Source organism: Myxine glutinosa, chromosome 3 (assembly GCF_964187855.1).
Source record: "Myxine glutinosa chromosome 3, kmMyxGlut1.1, whole genome shotgun sequence".
Classification (NCBI taxonomy): domain Eukaryota; kingdom Metazoa; phylum Chordata; class Myxini; order Myxiniformes; family Myxinidae; genus Myxine; species Myxine glutinosa.
Window position 1 is genome coordinate 195585205 of NC_136263.1, and position 18620 is coordinate 195603824.

The 18620-nt window shown below is 47.0% G+C and overlaps 2 protein-coding genes across 16 annotated transcripts in view; one reads left to right on the top strand and one right to left on the bottom strand.

Annotated features, from left to right (window-relative positions):
• MCPH1 (microcephalin 1) overlaps window positions 1-1097 on the bottom strand; it is a 243684-nt gene extending 242587 nt beyond the window's left edge. For 4 of the 13 annotated variants that reach the window (XM_068109556.2, XM_068109553.2, XM_068109555.2 and 1 more), the window contains exon 1: window positions 110-1097. The gene's annotated coding sequence lies outside the window, so the exon portion shown is untranslated. Of the gene's footprint in view, window positions 1-21 lie in introns of all 13 variants that reach the window. The other 9 variants (XM_078774939.1, XM_068109551.2, XM_078774941.1 and 6 more) reach the window with 7 other exon arrangements.
• A 223-nt stretch (window positions 1098-1320) lies between these two features.
• Window positions 1321-18620, top strand: part of HBS1L (HBS1 like translational GTPase) — a 61873-nt gene continuing 44573 nt past the window's right edge. Inside the window, exons 1-4 of one of the 3 annotated variants that reach the window (XM_068109549.2) lie at window positions 1321-1652; window positions 12794-12859; window positions 17410-17559; window positions 17958-18140. In XM_068109549.2, coding sequence (XP_067965650.2) covers window positions 1610-1652; window positions 12794-12859; window positions 17410-17559; window positions 17958-18140 — 442 coding nt within the window. In that variant the 5' untranslated portion in view covers window positions 1321-1609. The remainder of the gene's footprint in view (window positions 1653-12793; window positions 12860-17409; window positions 17560-17957; window positions 18141-18620) is intronic. The other 2 variants (XM_068109548.2, XM_068109545.2) reach the window with 2 other exon arrangements.

The following is an 18620-nucleotide window of genomic DNA, read 5'->3' on the forward strand; positions in this document are numbered from 1 at the left end:
AACACGTCGTCGATGAATCACCTGCATGTGAAACACCAGGACGGCAGTTTACAGCTGGGTCGGGATTCGAACCCAGGCGAGACGGTTTGGAGGCGGTGAGTGTGCGTACCTCTCGGGTCTCGGGGATCTTGTCACCATTTGAAACCGATACAGATGCGCCAAGCAATCCCCAGCAGTCCGTCGTGGAACTTGTCGCCCACTTGGTCGATACAGACACACCGTGTACGTTTGATTAGGGTTGCTGTCCACTCGGGACCCGCTGCGGTCCGTCGGGTCCTCACTCGGCCGGTCTGATGTCCACTCGGGACCCACTACAATCCGGCGGGTCCTCACTAGGCCGGTCTGATGTCCACTCGAGACCCGCTGCGGTCCGTCGGGTCCTCACTTGGCCGGTCTGATGTCCACTCGGGACCCACTACAATCCGGCGGGTCCTCACTAGGCCGGTCTGATGTCCACTCGGGACCCGCTGCGGTCCGTCGGGTCCTCACTCGGCCGGTCTGATGTCCACTCGGGACCCGCTGCGGTCCGTCGGGTCCTCACTCGGCCGGTCTGATGTCCACTCGGGACCCGCTGCGGTCCGTCGGGTCCTCACTCGGCCGGTCTGATGTCCACTCGAGACCCACTACAATCCGGCGGGTCCTCACTAGGCCGGTCTGATGTCCACTCGGGACCCGCTGCGGTCCGTCGGGTCCTCACTCGGCCGGTCTGATGTCCACTCGGGACCCACTACAATCCGGCGGGTCCTCACTAGGCCGGTCTGATGTCCACTCGGGACCCGCTGCGGTCCGGCGGGCCCTGACCAGGGCGTCTCTCACGAACCTGCCCGGGCTTGCCCGGCTCGCGATTGCTCGATCGGTTTGCTTGATTGGTCGCTCAGTCAGTCGATTCCTCGGTGGATTGGTTGCTTATTGGTTTGTTTGGTTATTTTTCGTTTCATTCTAGTAGTCGTACCCCTTGCTCGAAATTAAAGGGTAAAAGAGCGAACATTACGATCCATCCATTTATTTAAATTGAGCATCGATTCAAAGCCCAACGTCTCACGTCTGTTAAAATAACTTCAGGAAACAACTTGAAGGTTTCGAATTACCGAATGAATGAGGAATGAAAGTTGAAAGATTTAGCGATTCATTTCCGATGTATTCGGACACCGATTTCGTTTATAAATACTGTGCGTTATTCACTTCGAGGGTATTCTTAATTACTTGTAAAATTCCCAATTTCTCTCGGATGGAGCAAAAACACCAATTCCTCTTGATTTATCAAATAAACATTTATTTGTTAAATGGAAGAAGAAGCAGAAGAGGCAGAAGAATAAAACGGAGCAGAAAAAGAGGAATAGGAAGAGAAAGAGGCGAGGGAGGGGGAAGAGAAGAAGAAGAAAAAGAAGAGGCAGAAGAAGAAGCGGAAGAGAGGAGTGAAGAGGAGGAAGAGGCATAAGAAGAGGAGGCGTAAGTTGAAGAAGAAGAAGAATACGACCGAAGGCGGGGCATGTTGGGCTTGTTGGCTCCTTCCCTCGCAATGGCGGCCACCGTAGGGTTTAGTTTAATCAGCAACGAGCGGCGGTTGTTGTAGGGCGGTAAACAGACTGTACGAGGGAGGCACATCGTCATGGCAAGGCACAGGAGCATCCGGGCTTACCAATACAATGACGGTGAGCTCTTCCGTTCCGCCTCACGAAAGCTCCGTCATCCCCGGGCCCATGGTGGCCATGGCAGTGAATTCAGGCTTTTCAAGTTTCCAAGCAAAGGAATCTTTCCTCGTCCTGTGGCAGTCTCTGCCGCTCCGGCACCTGTTTGGATTACAATACATGATCAGCTTTTATGTTCATATTGTGGGGAGGGGGCGGAGCGGCTCTTATTGCAAGCAGGTACGGGTATTAAGTCAAGACTCGTTCCCACTTTAGGACACAGGAGATAAAGGGCAATTCAAGATGATTATGGAGGAGCAAAGGTACCTGGTGTTGCCAGGTAACGCGGGGTCGCTTGTGACTGAAATATGAATAGGTGAGGGAGAGACTACCGGAAGTAAGCTGTAACACGTGCCCTTTTGTGGTTTGTTTTCAACGTATCCAATCACGTGACTGTTGTCCCGAAGGGTGCACTAACCGGAAGTTACGTAGTTCCGCGGGCGGCTATACAAACATTTCGTATTATTTTTCATAAAACTTTATATTGTTACAAAGAGAATTACCTCTTGCTTGTGGGAAAGTTAAAATTTTAAAGATCAGACAAGAATTAAGCGAGTTATGATCAAATAACCGACACCGTTTCCATAATATCCGGCTGTAACACGTGCCCTTTTGTGGTTTGTTTTCAACGTATCCAATCACGTGACTGTTGTCGTGAAGGGTGCACTAACCGGAAGTTACGTAGTTCCGCGGGCGCCTATAGGGCGGGGAAGAGTGAGGGGGTCAAAGGGGAGTGGGAGTGAAGGAAGTGTGTCCAAAGAGTGAGGGGGGTAGTGTAGCAGCATAGCAAACCTGTTGTGCATTTTGTGATACAAGCACCAAATTTGGCACAAATGTACATTAATATGTTGCGAACATTTTCAGATATTGGGCCACTTGAAATTCTCTCTTTATGTCCGCCATATTGGATTTCAAAATGGCCGCCACTTGAAATCTACATTTGCTATTATCTCTGGACGTAATGCAGCTATTGACTTGATTCTGGTATCTAAATGTATGTTTTTGGGGGCAAGGAATCCAATGGTACCAATTTCGACTTAATATTATCTATCACAGTCTGTTATATAATTTTATTTGGAAATTATCTAGGCAAATATTGGATTCAACACAATACTTTGAAAAGAATGTCTTAGTTCTGTAAATGTCTTAGGTATAATACTGACATGCTACATGGTCTAGTATTTGAGGCTAGGTGTACTGGTATCTGAGGCTAGGTATATACCGGTACTGAAGATACGTGTACATAAACAGTGTCATGTTAACAAGTTCAGCATTGCCACAAGTACATGTATGTTGTTGACTCATCGTCATGTGCAGTCCCCTTCACACACACAGAGGGCTGTGCACTGAAGGGCAGCCTTTTTGCACTTGCAGCGCCTCACACACCCTTTCTTGCACTTGCAAGAAACCAGCTCAATGCAGCTGTGAGCTGCCTCAGTTAGCCTGGTCCAGTAAGGTGTGTACTGTCCTTCTCCAGTCCTTGACCAACCCCAGTTGGTTGGTGGAGGGAGCTCTGGTGCTGGCAGCAGTATCTGACCCCACACATGTCCACCTTGATACACTGCCCTCTTGACATGTTCCTCCAGAGCTGCCTTCGTTGGAGGGATGAGCTGCACATTGTTCTTCCTTGCGAAGAGTTTCCTCCTGGCCTTGTCAATGTCTGTGCATTTGCTGGTTCGATCATACAACAGGATCACGAACCTCTCGATGATGCGCATTGCATCGTCTGGTATGTCACGAGGTGCAGAGGACAGCAGCAGCAGCGCCTCAGTGAGTTCTGGCAGTACCGTCCAGACTGCCCACGCAGTGTTCTTGCCATGTCTATGAAAACTAGACACAGTGTCGCATCCAGTTAGAGCGTGGAACATTGGCAGTGCACGAGCCTTCTCTCGTCCCAATCCAGCTGCTATTTCGTGTGCTGCTAGGTATCGGAAACTCTGGCCTGTTCCAAATGCCAGCCACAGTTTGTCTTCTGGTTGCAACTCCTGTGCCAGGGACACTGCCAGCACCACAACATCGGTGTCTACAGTCCGGATGAGTATTGCATGGTGTCCATGCTGGACTGCGTGAGATGCATGCAGCAACATCCGACTGTCAGCCTCTTCATGGTTACATGGGGCGAGTGAGGTCAGATCTGGCAGTAGTGGCTTGCTGAGCACTGCCTCTCCATCAGTAATGACGAGTTGCTTGTCCTCCTGGTCAAACCATTCCATGAGAGCTGCTGAGAGGAACCTGAACAGCTCGGTCTTGTTGCTGTCCACTCATAGGAAGTTCTGCCAGTTTCCTGGTATGGCTGCGGCAGCCACCACACGTCTCCGCACACCTTGTCCCCGCTTTGCACGTGTACTACCTTTCAGTGAATCAGCAAGGTAAGTATCCCAGACCAGATCCAGGCATGACACTGTTTGCAGCTTCGTGGACATATATGGGATGAAGATCTGTTGTGCATACTCTTCAAAGGTCTTTGATGCAGCCGGCTTCAGCATCTGGACGATGGCTGCTCCATCAAGCACAATACAGGTCGTGACAGGAGTCTCTGTCTTTGCGTCGGAGACTTCTTCCAAGCATGTGAGGAGATCACTCTTGGTACCAGTGCAGAGGCTTCCACCATCAGACAATGCAGGAGGACATGCCTGATTCTCGTGACAAAAGAACTCCTCAAGGTTTCCATCCCTCGTCTGGCAGCCAATGTACAGGCGTGCGAAGAGTTCACGGTCATTCTTGATGGAGGCAAGCTGTTGCTGACCTTTGCTCTGGCTTCTTGGAGTGGAAGTGCTGAACACCTTCAGCTTGTTACGAGGAATGGGTGCGTCCACTGCCTTTGTTCTGTCCAACAGACACTCTCTGGTGAAAGCCTCGAACTGCTCTTGGCCAATCCTCTTGGCATTCATCACAGCAGGTTGTTCACAGAAGAAACAATTTTCTGGGACCTTCTTCTCTGTACTCGATGAGCGTGAATGTAACCTGGTGCGTTTGCATGCAGCTTGTTCCTCATCGCTCTCACATTCTTTCTTGAGTGCTCTCTTTTGTGCTCTCTGCAGTTTGGTGTTGTTGTACTGGAGCCTGCATGTCTGATGATATTTTGCACCGTGTGCAACCATCGCAGCTTCAATGCCATGACCATCATCGAGTCTTTCCAGGTGAAATGATCCTGGAAGCTCTCCAAGTTCACTGAATTTGACCAAGTTCTCTGCGAGTGAACTGTACCCACTCCCAATGTCTTTTCTCTTTGATTGGTCAGGTTTGGTCAGTGTCTCCGTCTTGTCCTCTTGACATATAAGGCATAACTTCCAGTCAGTTGTGGTGAGGTGCTGTGATGTTGATGGTGAAGTTCGCTCAACATCAGCTAGTCTGAAGCTCTTGGACATGGTGGAACTGTCTTCTGAATCTGCAACAATACAATGATATAATGTTAACATTTTGTTATATATATAATAGAGGGGTTTCCTCCGCCATACTAATGGAGAGGAGGATAATTCCTCTATATCGTAGAGCATTTAGCTTGGCACACTTAGGGAATTAGTTTTGTGAGATTATGCCGGAATTAAATTTTCACCCATACCGGAGGCAAGAAGAGAAATAAAATCACATGAGATTCTTTAGTAAAAAAATATTCCCAAATTTATTGCATATTTACAAAACATTTGAATTCATAAATTCTTACAATATTTACACAGCCAAGATTTAAATATAAATCGGTCTAAACTCTTATTAGGTTGGACAGTACATTTTCCAGACATACCCCGTTCTGTTAATTACAGCCTTCGTGTTAAATTCAGAACATGTCAAAACTGTCAGTGTGGAATACACACTTCACTCAAAATACTACTTTATATAAAACATTTCTAATTTAAAGCCTTATAGTAAGAATTTCAGATAAACCCCAAAAAAGTAAGACCAGGTTGGCTATTAGACAACCTGCCTCTGTCGTGCCCACCAGACAAGTGGTTTTAGCCAGCACACATGTGTATCAGGTAAGCTTGTGCTGAGTACATCATACCTGAACAACTCAGTGAGGCAGAACACAGCAGTGCACACCAGGGTGACCCCTTCAGTGCATAAACCAATTAACCTGTCCACTGCAGGGCATATAGAAATGAAGTTATTTTCTGCATATAATAATAATATAAGTTCAGTTCTATATAACAATTTCTGTTATCACCACTACCACTACAACTACCACTACTACAAGCTTTGTCTGGAATTTTGTGGACTAACAGACAAACAGACAAACAGACATACAGACAAGCTGGGATCAAAACATTACCTCCTTCCACCATTGAGTGTAGAGGTAAACATCATGGAAATTATATCATGCCCTAGATTTAATTCATGCTTACCCGTGTATTTGCTTCACTGGTTCACAAGGTCTTTTGCATACATGTAATTCAGACTCTCGTCTTCATTGCTGACCACACAATGTTGTCTAGCTGAGCCCAGATTGTATGTAATTAACTCATTTATGTGGAGTCACAAGGTGATTTAAACACAGCCACACACAAAGAACACAGTTGATGTGGGTCAACACACATGCAGCCTCTCTACTCTTTTATTTGGGTCAGGGCTGTGATTAAAGACATGTAGTGGAGTCATGTTTGTAAACATTGTTAAAGACATGCTACAGTGCATTGTTAAGGAAACAAGACAGATGGAAGCCTATACAAGAAATTTCTGTACTCTAGAAACACAAAAGATGGCTTAAAGGGTCTAGGAAAAGGGGATTATGCATGTTTGGTATTTATTGACAATATGAATGTAATGTTACATAAAATATGCATATGAAAAACACAAATGAATGGGTCACTTTGTTTCCTAATGGGATATGAATTTATATTTTAGACTGCCAGTATATATGAGCTTGTCTGAGTTGTTACTAGTGATTTAGTATAGTTTTTTATTTTATTTATATTTACAGAACTAAGACATTCTTTTCAAAGTATTGTGTTGAATCCAATATTTGCCTAGATAATTTCCAAATAAAATTATATAACAGACTGTGATAGATAATATTAAGTTGAAATTGGTACCATTGGATTCCTTGCCCCCAAAAACATACATTTAGATACCAGAATCAAGTCAATAGCTGCATTACGTCCAGAGATAATAGCAAATGTAGATTTCAAGTGGCGGCCATTTTGAAATCCAATATGGCGGACATAAAGAGAGAATTTCAAGTGGCCCAATATCTGAAAATGTTCGCAACATATTAATGTACATTTGTGCCAAATTTGGTGCTTGTATCACAAAATGCACAATTCTTTTGAATATTTGGGCTAAGCCGCCCCACTAGGGAGAGAGAGAGAGAGAGAGAGAGAGTGATGATGATGATGATGAAGATGAGGAGGAGAGATGATGAGGAGGAGAGATGATGAGGAGGAGGAGAGATGATGAGGAGGAGAGATGATGAGGAGGAGAGATGACGAGGAGGAGGAGAAGAGACGACTGGGAGGAGGAGGAGGAGAAGAGACGACTGGGAGGAGGAGGAGGAGAGATGACTAGGACTAGGAGGAGGAGAGATGACTTTGACTAGGAGGAGGAGGAGGAGGAGGAGAAGAGACGACTAGGAGGAGGAGGAGAAGAGACGACTAGGAGGAGGAGGAGAAGAGACGACTAGGAGGAGGAGGAGAAGAGACGACTAGGAGGAGGAGGAGAAGAGCCAACTAGGAGGAGGAGGAGGAGGAGAGACGACTAGGAGGAGGAGGAGGAGGAGAGACGACTAGGACTAGGAGGAGGAGCGACGACTAGGACTAGGAGGAGGAGAGACTAGGACTAGGAGGAGGAGAGACTAGGACTAGGAGGAGGAGGGGAGACTAGGACTAGGAGGAGGAGGGACGACTAGGACTAGGAGGAGGAGGGACGACTAGGACTAGGAGGAGGAGGGACGACTAGGACTAGGAGGAGGAGGGACGACTAGGACTAGGAGGAGGAGGGACGACTAGGACTAGGAGGAGGAGGGACGACTAGGACTAGGAGGAGGAGGGACGACTAGGACTAGGAGGAGGAGGGACGACTAGGACTAGGAGGAGGAGGGACGACTAGGACTAGGAGGAGGAGGGACGACTAGGACTAGGAGGAGGAGGGACGACTAGGACTAGGAGGAGGAGAGACGACTAGGACTAGGAGGAGGAGGGACGACTTGGACTAGGAGGAGGAGGGACGACTAGGACGAGGAGGAGGAGAGACGACGAGGAGGAGGAGGAGGAGAGACGACTAGGACTAGAAGGAGAGACGACTAGGACTAGGAGGAGGAGAGACGACTAGGAGTAGGAGGAGGAGAGACGACTAGGACTAGGAGGAGGAGAGACGACTAGGACTAGGAGGAGGAGAGACGACTAGGACTAGGAGGAGGAGAGACGACTAGGACTAGGAGGAGGAGAGACGACTAGGACTAGGAGGAGGAGAGACGACTAGGACTAGGAGGAGGAGAGACGACTAGGACTAGGAGGAGGAGAGACGACTAGGACTAGGAGGAGGAGAGACGACTAGGACTAGGAGGAGGAGAGACGACTAGGACTAGGAGGAGGAGAGACGACTAGGACTAGGAGGAGGAGAGACGACTAGGACTAGGAGGAGGAGAGACGACTAGGACTAGGAGGAGGAGAGACGACTAGGACTAGGAGGAGGAGAGACGACTAGGACTAGGAGGAGGAGAGACGACTAGGACTAGGAGGAGGAGAGACGACTAGGACTAGGAGGAGGAGAGACGACTAGGACTAGGAGGAGGAGAGACGACTAGGACTAGGAGGAGGAGAGACGACTAGGACTAGGAGGAGGAGAGACGACTAGGACTAGGAGGAGGAGAGACGACTAGGACTAGGAGGAGGAGAGACGACTAGGACTAGGAGGAGGAGAGACGACTAGGACTAGGAGGAGGAGAGACGACTAGGACTAGGAGGAGGAGAGACGACTAGGACTAGGAGGAGGAGAGACGACTAGGACTAGGAGGAGGAGAGACGACTAGGACTAGGAGGAGGAGAGACGACTAGGACTAGGAGGAGGAGAGACGACTAGGACTAGGAGGAGGAGAGACGACTAGGACTAGGAGGAGGAGAGACGACTAGGACTAGGAGGAGGAGAGACGACTAGGACTAGGAGGAGGAGAGACGACTAGGACTAGGAGGAGGAGAGACGACTAGGACTAGGAGGAGGAGAGACGACTAGGACTAGGAGGAGGAGAGACGACTAGGACTAGGAGGAGGAGAGACGACTAGGACTAGGAGGAGGAGAGACGACTAGGACTAGGAGGAGGAGAGACGACTAGGACTAGGAGGAGGAGAGACGACTAGGACTAGGAGGAGGAGAGCGAGGAGGTGGAGGAGAGCTGACTGGGAGGAGGAAGTGAGATACTATGAGGAGGAGGAGGAGATACTATGAGGAGGAGGAGGAGATACTATGAGGAGGAGGAGGAGATACTATGAGGAGGAGGAGGAGATACTATGAGGAGGAGGAGGAGGAGGAGAGATGATGATGATGAGGAGACAGAGAGAGAGAGAGAGACAGACAGACAGACAGACAGACACAGACAATTGCTGACCGACTAACATTTACACCCTTTATTATTATTATTATAGACAGCGATTAAGGTTCTTTTTAACATCTCAATAAAAACCAGGAGTAATGGGATGGGGTGCACATATTCAACTTGTAACAGGATTGTTGGGTGAACATGAGAAAGAATTCCTTTGGAAATGTGTGGAATGATTTGCCCTGTGTGCAATGATTTTTGCCCCTTGTGCAGTGATTTTTGCCCCATGTGCAGAGATTTTTAGCCCGTGTACAGTGAATTTTTGCCCCCGTGTGCAGTGATTTTTGCCCCATGTGCAGTGATTTTTTGCCCATGTGCAGTGATTTGTTTCCCTGTGTGCAATGATTTGCATTGTGTGGCGGGCGGGGCAGCTGTGTGTGGATTTACTTTGTGTGGAATGATTTGCCCCGTGTGGAATGATTTGCCCCGTGTGGAATGATTTGCCCCCTGTGGAATGATTTGCCCCGTGTGAATGATTTGCCCCGTGTGAATGATTTGCCCCGTGTGAATGATTTGCCCCGTGTGCAATGATTTTGCCCCGTGTGCAATGATTTTGCCCCGTGTGCAATGATTTTGCCCCGTGTGCAATGATTTTGCCCCGTGTGCAATGATTTTGCCCCGTGTGCAATGATTTTGCCCCGTGTGCAATGATTTTGCCCCGTGTGCAATGATTTTGCCCCGTGTGCAATGATTTTGCCCCGTGTGCAATGATTTTGCCCCGTGTGCAATGATTTTGCCCCGTGTGCAATGATTTTGCCCCGTGTGCAATGATTTTGCCCCGTGTGCAATGATTTTGCCCCGTGTGCAATGATTTTGCCCCGTGTGCAATGATTTTTGCCCCGTGTGCAATGATTTTTGCCCCGCTTGCAATTACTTTTGCCCCGTTTGCAATGACTTTTGCCCCGCTTGCAATGATTTTTTCCCCCGCTTGCAATGATTTTTGCCCCGTGTGCAGTGATTTTTGCCCCGTGTGGAACGGCTTGCCCTGTGTGGAACGGCTTGACCTGTGTGGAACGGCTTGACCTGTGTGGAACGGCTTGCCCTGTGTGGAACGGCGTGCCCTGTGTGGAACGGCTTGCGCTGTGTGGAACGGCTTGCGCTGTGTGGAACGGCTTGCGCTGTGTGGAACGGCTTGCGCTGTGTGGAACGGCTTGCGCTGTGTGGAACGGCTTGCGCTGTGTGGAACGGCTTGCGCTGTGTGGAACGGCTTGCGCTGTGTGGAACGGCTTGCGCTGTGTGGAACGGCTTGCGCTGTGTGGAACGGCTTGCGCTGTGTGGAACGGCTTGCGCTGTGTGGAACGGCTTGCGCTGTGTGGAACGGCTTGCGCTGTGTGGAACGGCTTGCGCTGTGTGGAACGGCTTGCGCTGTGTGGAACGGCTTGCGCTGTGTGGAACGGCTTGCGCTGTGTGGAACGGCTTGCGCTGTGTGGAACGGCTTGCGCTGTGTGGAACGGCTTGCGCTGTGTGGAACGGCTTGCCCTGTGTGGAACTATTGATATTACCCTATGTGGAATAGATCCCTTCAGATGTTGTTGTACTCTCAGCAATGGGTGTTGTTTGAAATGTTCCTGAGTCTCCATGACAACACCAAGTCTTTGATTGTTGGATTAGTGGTGCGAGTTGTTTGTGAAGTTTAATCTCGACCTGAAGTCTTTTACCGGAATGATTTTTGAACCAAGTTCGGGGCAGTGGTTTGAATGTCATCACAATCAAGACTGATTGATTACCCGAACCATAGTTTATTTACTCTCGGTAGATGCTTTCAAAACTAGAACTACACCCGGAAGAGCGCATACCTCCGCCAAGCTGAACACCGTAGGTTTTGGATCCCACTGATAGGCCGAATCTGCTTCCGGATCACTAATCATTTTGGCCTTGTCACACTACAAACCTGTCCACCAAGTTTCGTCCAAATCCATCCACAACTTTATGAGATATCGTTTTTGGCCCTATCTCTCAATGGTGGAGGATCACTTTAAAAATTATAGTATCTGGATCCCGATGTTTACCAAAACCGAATCAATTAATCTTTGTCACACACCCAAACTGTCCACGAGGGTGGTTCTTTGCTACATAAGGCGAAAAAAAAAAAATTGTTTTATTCCTTACTTTTAATTTTTTTGGTATTGTGCCTGTGATATATTTTTTGAATACAGTACATCAAGTTTTAGGGGTTGCACAGTGACTCATGGTTGCCAGCCACTCAATGTTTGTGCCCGATAATCGTTGTTCCTGATAAGCGTTGATTGCCTGCAATCGGGAAACCTCTTTTGATGTTCTGTCACAACTTGAAGCAGATACTGGGTTTTCTGTTCATCCCTTGTCAGGAGACTATTGTACTCTTCAATGAGAGCAACTGCATACACCAGAGTACAGCTGTACTGTATTCAATTAACTTAAGAAAAACTTCGAAATGTGCAGGACATAGCAAGGTCAACTGTAATGGTCAAAATCATAAGTATGGCAGTGGAGAATAAATAAACTCCGAACATTTATGCGAGCCAAATATGTGAAATTATAAACTCCGTGTGCAACCCCTAAATTTAGTCCAAATGGCTTAAATTTTCACCACAAGGGTTTTTTCATACATACAAAAAAATGTAAGTGTTGGGAGCATGACTTTTCTAACTTTCATTTTTAAGAACCACCCTACTGTTCATCATATTTCATCCAAATCTATCCACAACTTCGAGATATCCTGCTCACAGACGACATACAAAGATGTGTGAAAACATAACCTCCATTCACATTCGGTGGCACAGGTAAGAATGTCAAAGGATTAAGACAAAGACCCGTGCCAACAGGTGATACAACTTCTGTTGTTAGGTTATTTATCTGAAATAACCTCAGTGTGGGTACCAGTGTCCGGCCATCCGTACGTACATCTTTTAACACTTGACTAAAACATCTCACAAACTACATGACCGATGCAAACCAGATTTGGTCCATTGCATCAGAACAGCAAGGTCTCACGGGGTTGTTCCCATCCAGACCCCTTTTAAAGGGGGTAAAAGTGAGGTTTTGCCCCTAATTTGGGTATTTGATCCGCTAGTCCCTAATTTGATCCGCTGGTCCCCACGGCACCAAATTCAGTTGTGGCATTCAAAACTGGGCTTTGGCAAAATCCAATCAGGACTCCATTAACCCAAGTCAATTCTGTTCAAACAATCCTCACCAGATTCAGCTTTATCAGTTCCATCTTTGGTCACCCCCTCTGTTGGGGAAATAACCGTCAGCCACCATGAGGCTATTATTCTTTAATTTATTTATTTTACTGTGATTGCTGTGTCCTGACACAAATGTTTCTCAGGAGTAACTAAATGTTCGGTGCAGAGTTACCGTATGTGATAAAGCCGCTGGATGTTTTGCGCTCCTAAGGGAAATGTGGAGGAAAAGGGGGACGAGGAAAATGGAGGAAATGGTGGAAGACCGCTGGATGTTTTGCGCTCAGACAGCGCGGTTACTTTGTGTGTTATTTATTTTGTAAAATATCGATGTGCTTTCGTATCTCATTCCCAGACTAATGTTGTGCACATACTTGAGGCTCTAGCCTCTAACAGTACCATCTGATGTCTTTCAGATCTTGAGGATTGTGACGTATATGGTCATTCTGTTGAAGATGACTTTGGAGTTTCTCCGGCTACAGGTACGAATTGACATTGCTTCTCTGGCAATTCCTCGGTGCGTTGTTTGCCTAACCCACTCAGCCCTGTGCTTTGCTTCCCACCACCCATATTCGTGGTGTCCCTCCTCCACTTGGTGTGTGCCGTACACCCCCCACCCCCTCCCTCCCTTTGCGTTGTCCCCTCCACCCTGCCCCCTCCTTTCCCCGGTATGTTGTTTCTCCAACCAGCTAAACAAAGTTTTGTTCGATTTTCCTATGAGATGACCCTTCTGCTTCATGACATGTTATCTGCTCATTTCCAGTGTTGCATTGCATTGAGATGAAACCTTTTGCAGGGATTATAATTTCTGTCGAGCTTGTCGATACTCAACGGGTGACCAATCATGACGGCATGAAAAGTGGTTGGAGTATAATGGAGTATATTGGAGTACTGTTACACCAGCAATCAAGTACAGCAATCAGAATATAGTATTTTTAGACTATAGTATTTTTACAGTCTTTTTACAGCAAAATAGTATGGTAGTCTGCATTAAATTACTACGAAGTACTTGAGAAAGTACTGTAGACAAAAGGCAAAACCATAGATACTTGAGATAAATACTGGAGTAGATAATGTAGCAAAGGATGTTATTTCTGCCTAGGGGCTCCCAGAGTGCGGGGTGGGGGGGGGGGGGGGCGTTAACCCCCAAACTTCAGATCCCTTTTCATCCCTTATTTACCAACAGATTGCTCTGAAACCTGATACAGCCCTTCTATTCAATGGTCCTCAGGATCTCCCGGTCTTGGATGTTTAAATTTCGGATCAAGGGGGCTCCCAGGGAGGTCCTCCCAAATCAGCATTGGTCTGACCTACACTCTCAAAAGATGACCGTCAGCCCAGTGGAGACTATTTTCTAATTACCTTTTTCTTCTTTGATAATTCCCCATTAAGTAGGATAAACACTAGGCTCGTGTTATCCGTTGCTTTCAATGACCTGTTTTATGGAACTCTCTCTTCTCAGTCTTACGTCCTCTGCCCTCTCTTGGTTCTGTCTCCCAGGTTACTGCAGGTGGCACACATGGTCTGCCAGTAACCCTTGTCTTGTTAAACTCCCAAAATCGAGGGTCACTTCCCACCTCCACTCATTTGTTCCTATTTACTCTCACCTCTGGAACCAATCTTCCCAGTCTGTTCAGGCCTATTGTTTTCCAAAGCTTCAGGATAGCTGTTTACCACTACCACAGATCAACCCCAATCCATACTCATTATCTCTTCTACCCCAAATGACCCCATTCCCAAGCACTCCCTTTTTCCAGGTTTAAAAAAAATGTTTTCTACACTCAGTCAAGGCTTATGTAAGAGCTAACATAGAACATATAATAAAGGGAGCAGGAAACAAGAGGGGGAGAGAGAGGGAAACACAACACCAGGAGAGAACAGGAACATTGGGAGATCTGTGGAAGGGAGAGGGCTGGGTCATGGTACACAGGATAAACAAGATGGACACTACAAGGACTTTCAGGAAAGAAATCGGAATTTAATGGAGGACGATTTAGCGTGGATTAACGGGGGTAGAAAAGATCAAGGTTTTGGATGGGGAAAGATAAGAGATGGTGGTGGCCGGCTGTTTTAAAGACCTGCAGGGAGGAGTGGGATTGAAGAGATTGTGGGAGTTTGCTCCAGAGGTGGGAGAAAAGAGGAATAAAAGATGGAGGTGAGCTGTGAGTCTTGTTTTTGGCAGTTCACCAGAAGAGGGTTGCTGACAGATATTGTACGTCCTGAAGGAATATTTGGGGGGCAGAGCACAGACAGAGCAGGGGGGGGGGGGAGGGGCTAGGCCGGAGAGGAGTCGGTAGTAGACAGAAAGACCACCAACCTGCCTGCGGTAAGAGAGTGAGAGGCCCTCAGAATCGGCTTCATCGTGGGAGATTCCAATGATTCTAAAAGCTTTGCATTCCACAGCGTGAAGCCGAGCTCGGTGTGAGGCGGGAGCACCAGCCCAGGGGGGAAAACAGCACTCCGTCCAACTGTGGATGGAAGCTTTGTATGTGGTGAGAAGCTCAGTCGTGCCAAGGAAGGATTTCGCACCACAGAGGATGTCCAGTCGGCCACTGGCTTTGGAGGCCAGCTTGGAAAGATCATGGCAGGCTTAGAAATGTGGTTTTCCCAGGAAAATCATGGCAAATAGTGAGACCGAAAAGCTTGAGGAACAGACGAGAGCGTTGTTGAGAAAGTAGATGAGAGGGTTTTCCCGAAAGTCTTTTTTGGAGAGACATAGTGAGAGTGAGATTTGTCAGGATTGAAAGACATGTTCCACTTGTTTGACCAGTTTGTGATATTGTCCAGGTCTGCAGAGAGTGAAGAGGCCTGCCTGCCGATCTGAGGGTTGATATGGCGCGGCAGAGAGTGGAGTCGTCAGCAAAAAGGTAGAAGGATTTCCAGAGTCAGAGAGATCATTAATGAAGACCAGAAAAAGCACAGGGCCCAGAACACTTTCTTGAGCAACTCCAGCCGGGACAGGAAGAGGTGATGAGAGAATTCCATTTAGAGCTACACATTGACTACGACAGGAGAGGAAGTCCACGAGCCAAGCGTGGAGATTTCCATGGATACCACAAGAGGAAAGTTTGGTGAGCAGGGCAGGGTGCCAGACAGCATCGAAGGCACCAGATATGTCAAGGGAGACAGCTCTGATTTCCTGCTTGGTGTTGAGGACCTCCATCCATTGTTGAGACAGCAGAAGCAGCATTTCCAGAGCAGAAGGACTTGGTCTGAATTCAAATTGATGATCAGAGATGAAGCCATTGGAGAAGAGGAAGAATTTGAAGCAATGATGGATTCCATGACATTGCTGATGATTGGAAGCAGGCCGATTGGTCTGTAGTTGCAAGGATCTGTTTTTGCATATTTTTTATGTTAAGCGGTAATGTTGGCTGATTTCCAAGCAAATGGCAGATGACCTTGAGCAAATGAGAGGGTGAAGAGAATAGAGAAAGGGTGAGATAGAGTGGCAGAGCAGGATTTTAGGACCCGTGGGCTGATGCCGTCTGGTCCAGTTTCAGAATCAGAGTCGAGGTTTGATAGAAACTTCTCCACCTTGTCGGTAGAGAAGGACACACAGTCCAGGAGCAGCTGGGTTGGACTGGGAAAGGTGGGTACAGAGAGAGATGGGTTTGGGACACAAGATTTTGAGGGAAACACATAGTTGAGGCATTTAACTTTTTCACGTGCAGTGTCATCTGTGTAGCCATTTGAGGTAAGGGAGGGATGGATGGGGAACATACACCAGAAACAGATTTGACCAGACGCCACCACGATTTGGAGGAGGGAAACCAGTTAAGAGTTCAGCCTTGAGATTAGAGAGATATTGTTTCCTGGCTCTCCTGAGGGTAGACACACACTTGTTCGGAGCTTTGTGGAAGGAACGAAGATTGCCTTCAGTTGGATTTGCCTTCCATGAGACAAAGGCAAGTTGTTTCAGGGCAACGACCTCACCATACCATTCATTGTACCAAGACTGGAGGAAGGATATGACAACGGAAGATAAGATGGGATAAATCTGTGCATGAGAGAGAGAGCAATTTTCTTTGGAAGAATTCCCAGGATTGGTTGATGTCAGAGGCAGTAGAGATGGGAGCCCAGTCCAGATTGACGGCTGCTTGAAGACCGTGCCAGTCGGCCTGAGTGCAAAGACATACACGTCAGTGCTGAGGAGGCTCTCTGAGAGTGGCCACAAGATAGATGTCCACTTTAACAAACAAATGATCTAATGAACCGATTGGAGCAGAAGAAGAACAGCAGACATTTGCAGGGGAGTTAGTCATAACCAAATGCCGAAGAGATTATGTGCCGTTGACTGAGATCCGGGTTGGGAAATTGACAGATTGTGTCAATCCCAATGAGTCGCAGAAGTCCTTTGCAGAGGTACTGTGGCTGGTAAGAGATACCCACACCTAGCCAGCTGGCATGATGACAATTGAAATCACCACACTCTCAGGTTATTGCGATTTATCCTGCTCTCCCTCTCCCCTTTTTGTTTGTTTGTTGTCAGTTGGTTTGTTCCTTTTCTGTTTCATCTCTTCATTCCCCTTTCTCGTCTGGTTGTTCCATTCAGCTTTTGTTCAGCATTTTCACCCCAGGTGTCCTTATCCCCTCCCCTCTATCTCACTCTCACTTCTACTCTGCTGTTGGTGTTTCCCACTTTCCATTCTGCTCTTGCTCTTCGACGAGCCTCAATCATGGATATTAAAAAATGAAAAAAAACCTTGTCGGTATCTCACGGTGAATGTCCCATAAAGGCTGATCACAGTTTTTACTTCCCAGAATCTTCCTTTTGGCTGTGTGCACTTGAGAGATGTGATTGTTTTGCTGGTTCATCTGTTACCTTGTATTACATCATGTAAGTTGTACTAACAGTGTACTTCGTTGGTCGTTTTGGGTTGGACTGGGTCGTTTTGGTCGACCAACACAGTTGGTCGTTTTGTAAAAGGTGTTGTTGGTCTTCATCAGGTTCAAACCTTATTTTTCTTGCATTTTTCACAGATTAATACGCAGGTTTTTTTTGTGATTTAATGTGCTTTGTGTCCTGTAGTTGCCCAGTTCACCTTCCAAAGAGGCAATTACCAACTATCCCATTACGTTGACGAGCCTCTGAAGGAGGCACATGAAGAGGAAGAAGAGGACAATCCATCAGATTGTGGCGTTTCTGCACAAGAGCTAGCACTGAACGAATTGGATTGCGGTAAAGTCTATTTTTAGTGGATTTTATTTGTTTATTTATTTTTCGTCTTGTATTTATATGTTGCTATTATGTTCACTCAAACCCATTGTGTGTAGTGCTCGGGGAGACTTTCCAGGCTTAGAAATGGCATGCATTTTCCATTTACTGTGTTTTCACGCAAATATCCCGCAGACTATACATTAAATTAGTTCCAAGAATTCCAACTGTTGGGTACCCTCGTGTGTGGGTTATGAGGTATTTCACCATACGACACATGACGTAACCACAGGGAGGCAAGTCAATTATCATGGAGATACAAAAATAGGCAGTTTTTTTTTTTTCCCCCATTGGGGCCAATAGGGGATATCTTGTTGAATATAGTATCTAGATTATTTTCATCAACCGCTGTTGTGTTCCAGCTCGACTAAGTTCATGTTTGGACGAAATGAGGAACGTTGCTGGTGACTCGTTTTCTGAACCGGTTATGGTTCAAGCTGTTATCAACAACAACTATGACTTGGAAAAAGCCTTGAATTCTCTATTTCTGAAAAACGAAAAATCTTCATCCAAGAATGCTGCATCGGTACCATCCAGATTGAAAGGTATGAAATCTGTCTTGCCTGCCAATGGAATACAGTATGTTAGTGGGTCACTCTTCTTTTCTTTGTTTTTTGTATACAAGCTAAAAGCTCGTGGGAGAGCATAAACACAGAATGGATCAGGACGCAGCGAAAGAAAAGGGATAGCAGAAAGAGAAGAGAAAACGCACCAACAGCAGGGAAACGCACCAACAGCAGGGTTGAGGGACAAAATAGAGGGAGACTTGGACAAATATGGAATATTGGGAAGAATAGGGGGTAGGGTGGGGTGCATAAGGTTGGACAAGATGGATGCAGAAAGCATCTTTTAGTAATACGCACACTTCGCCAAAAACGATATGAATTTGTTTTATGTTCCCAGGGATCAGACGTTATAGCATTTTAATATTTTTTTTCAAGTTGCAAAATGCAATTCTCACTGAATCAGTAATAACACATCGTGTGTCAGCTAAGTGACGGGACGGGTTGAGTGCTGTATCCCGG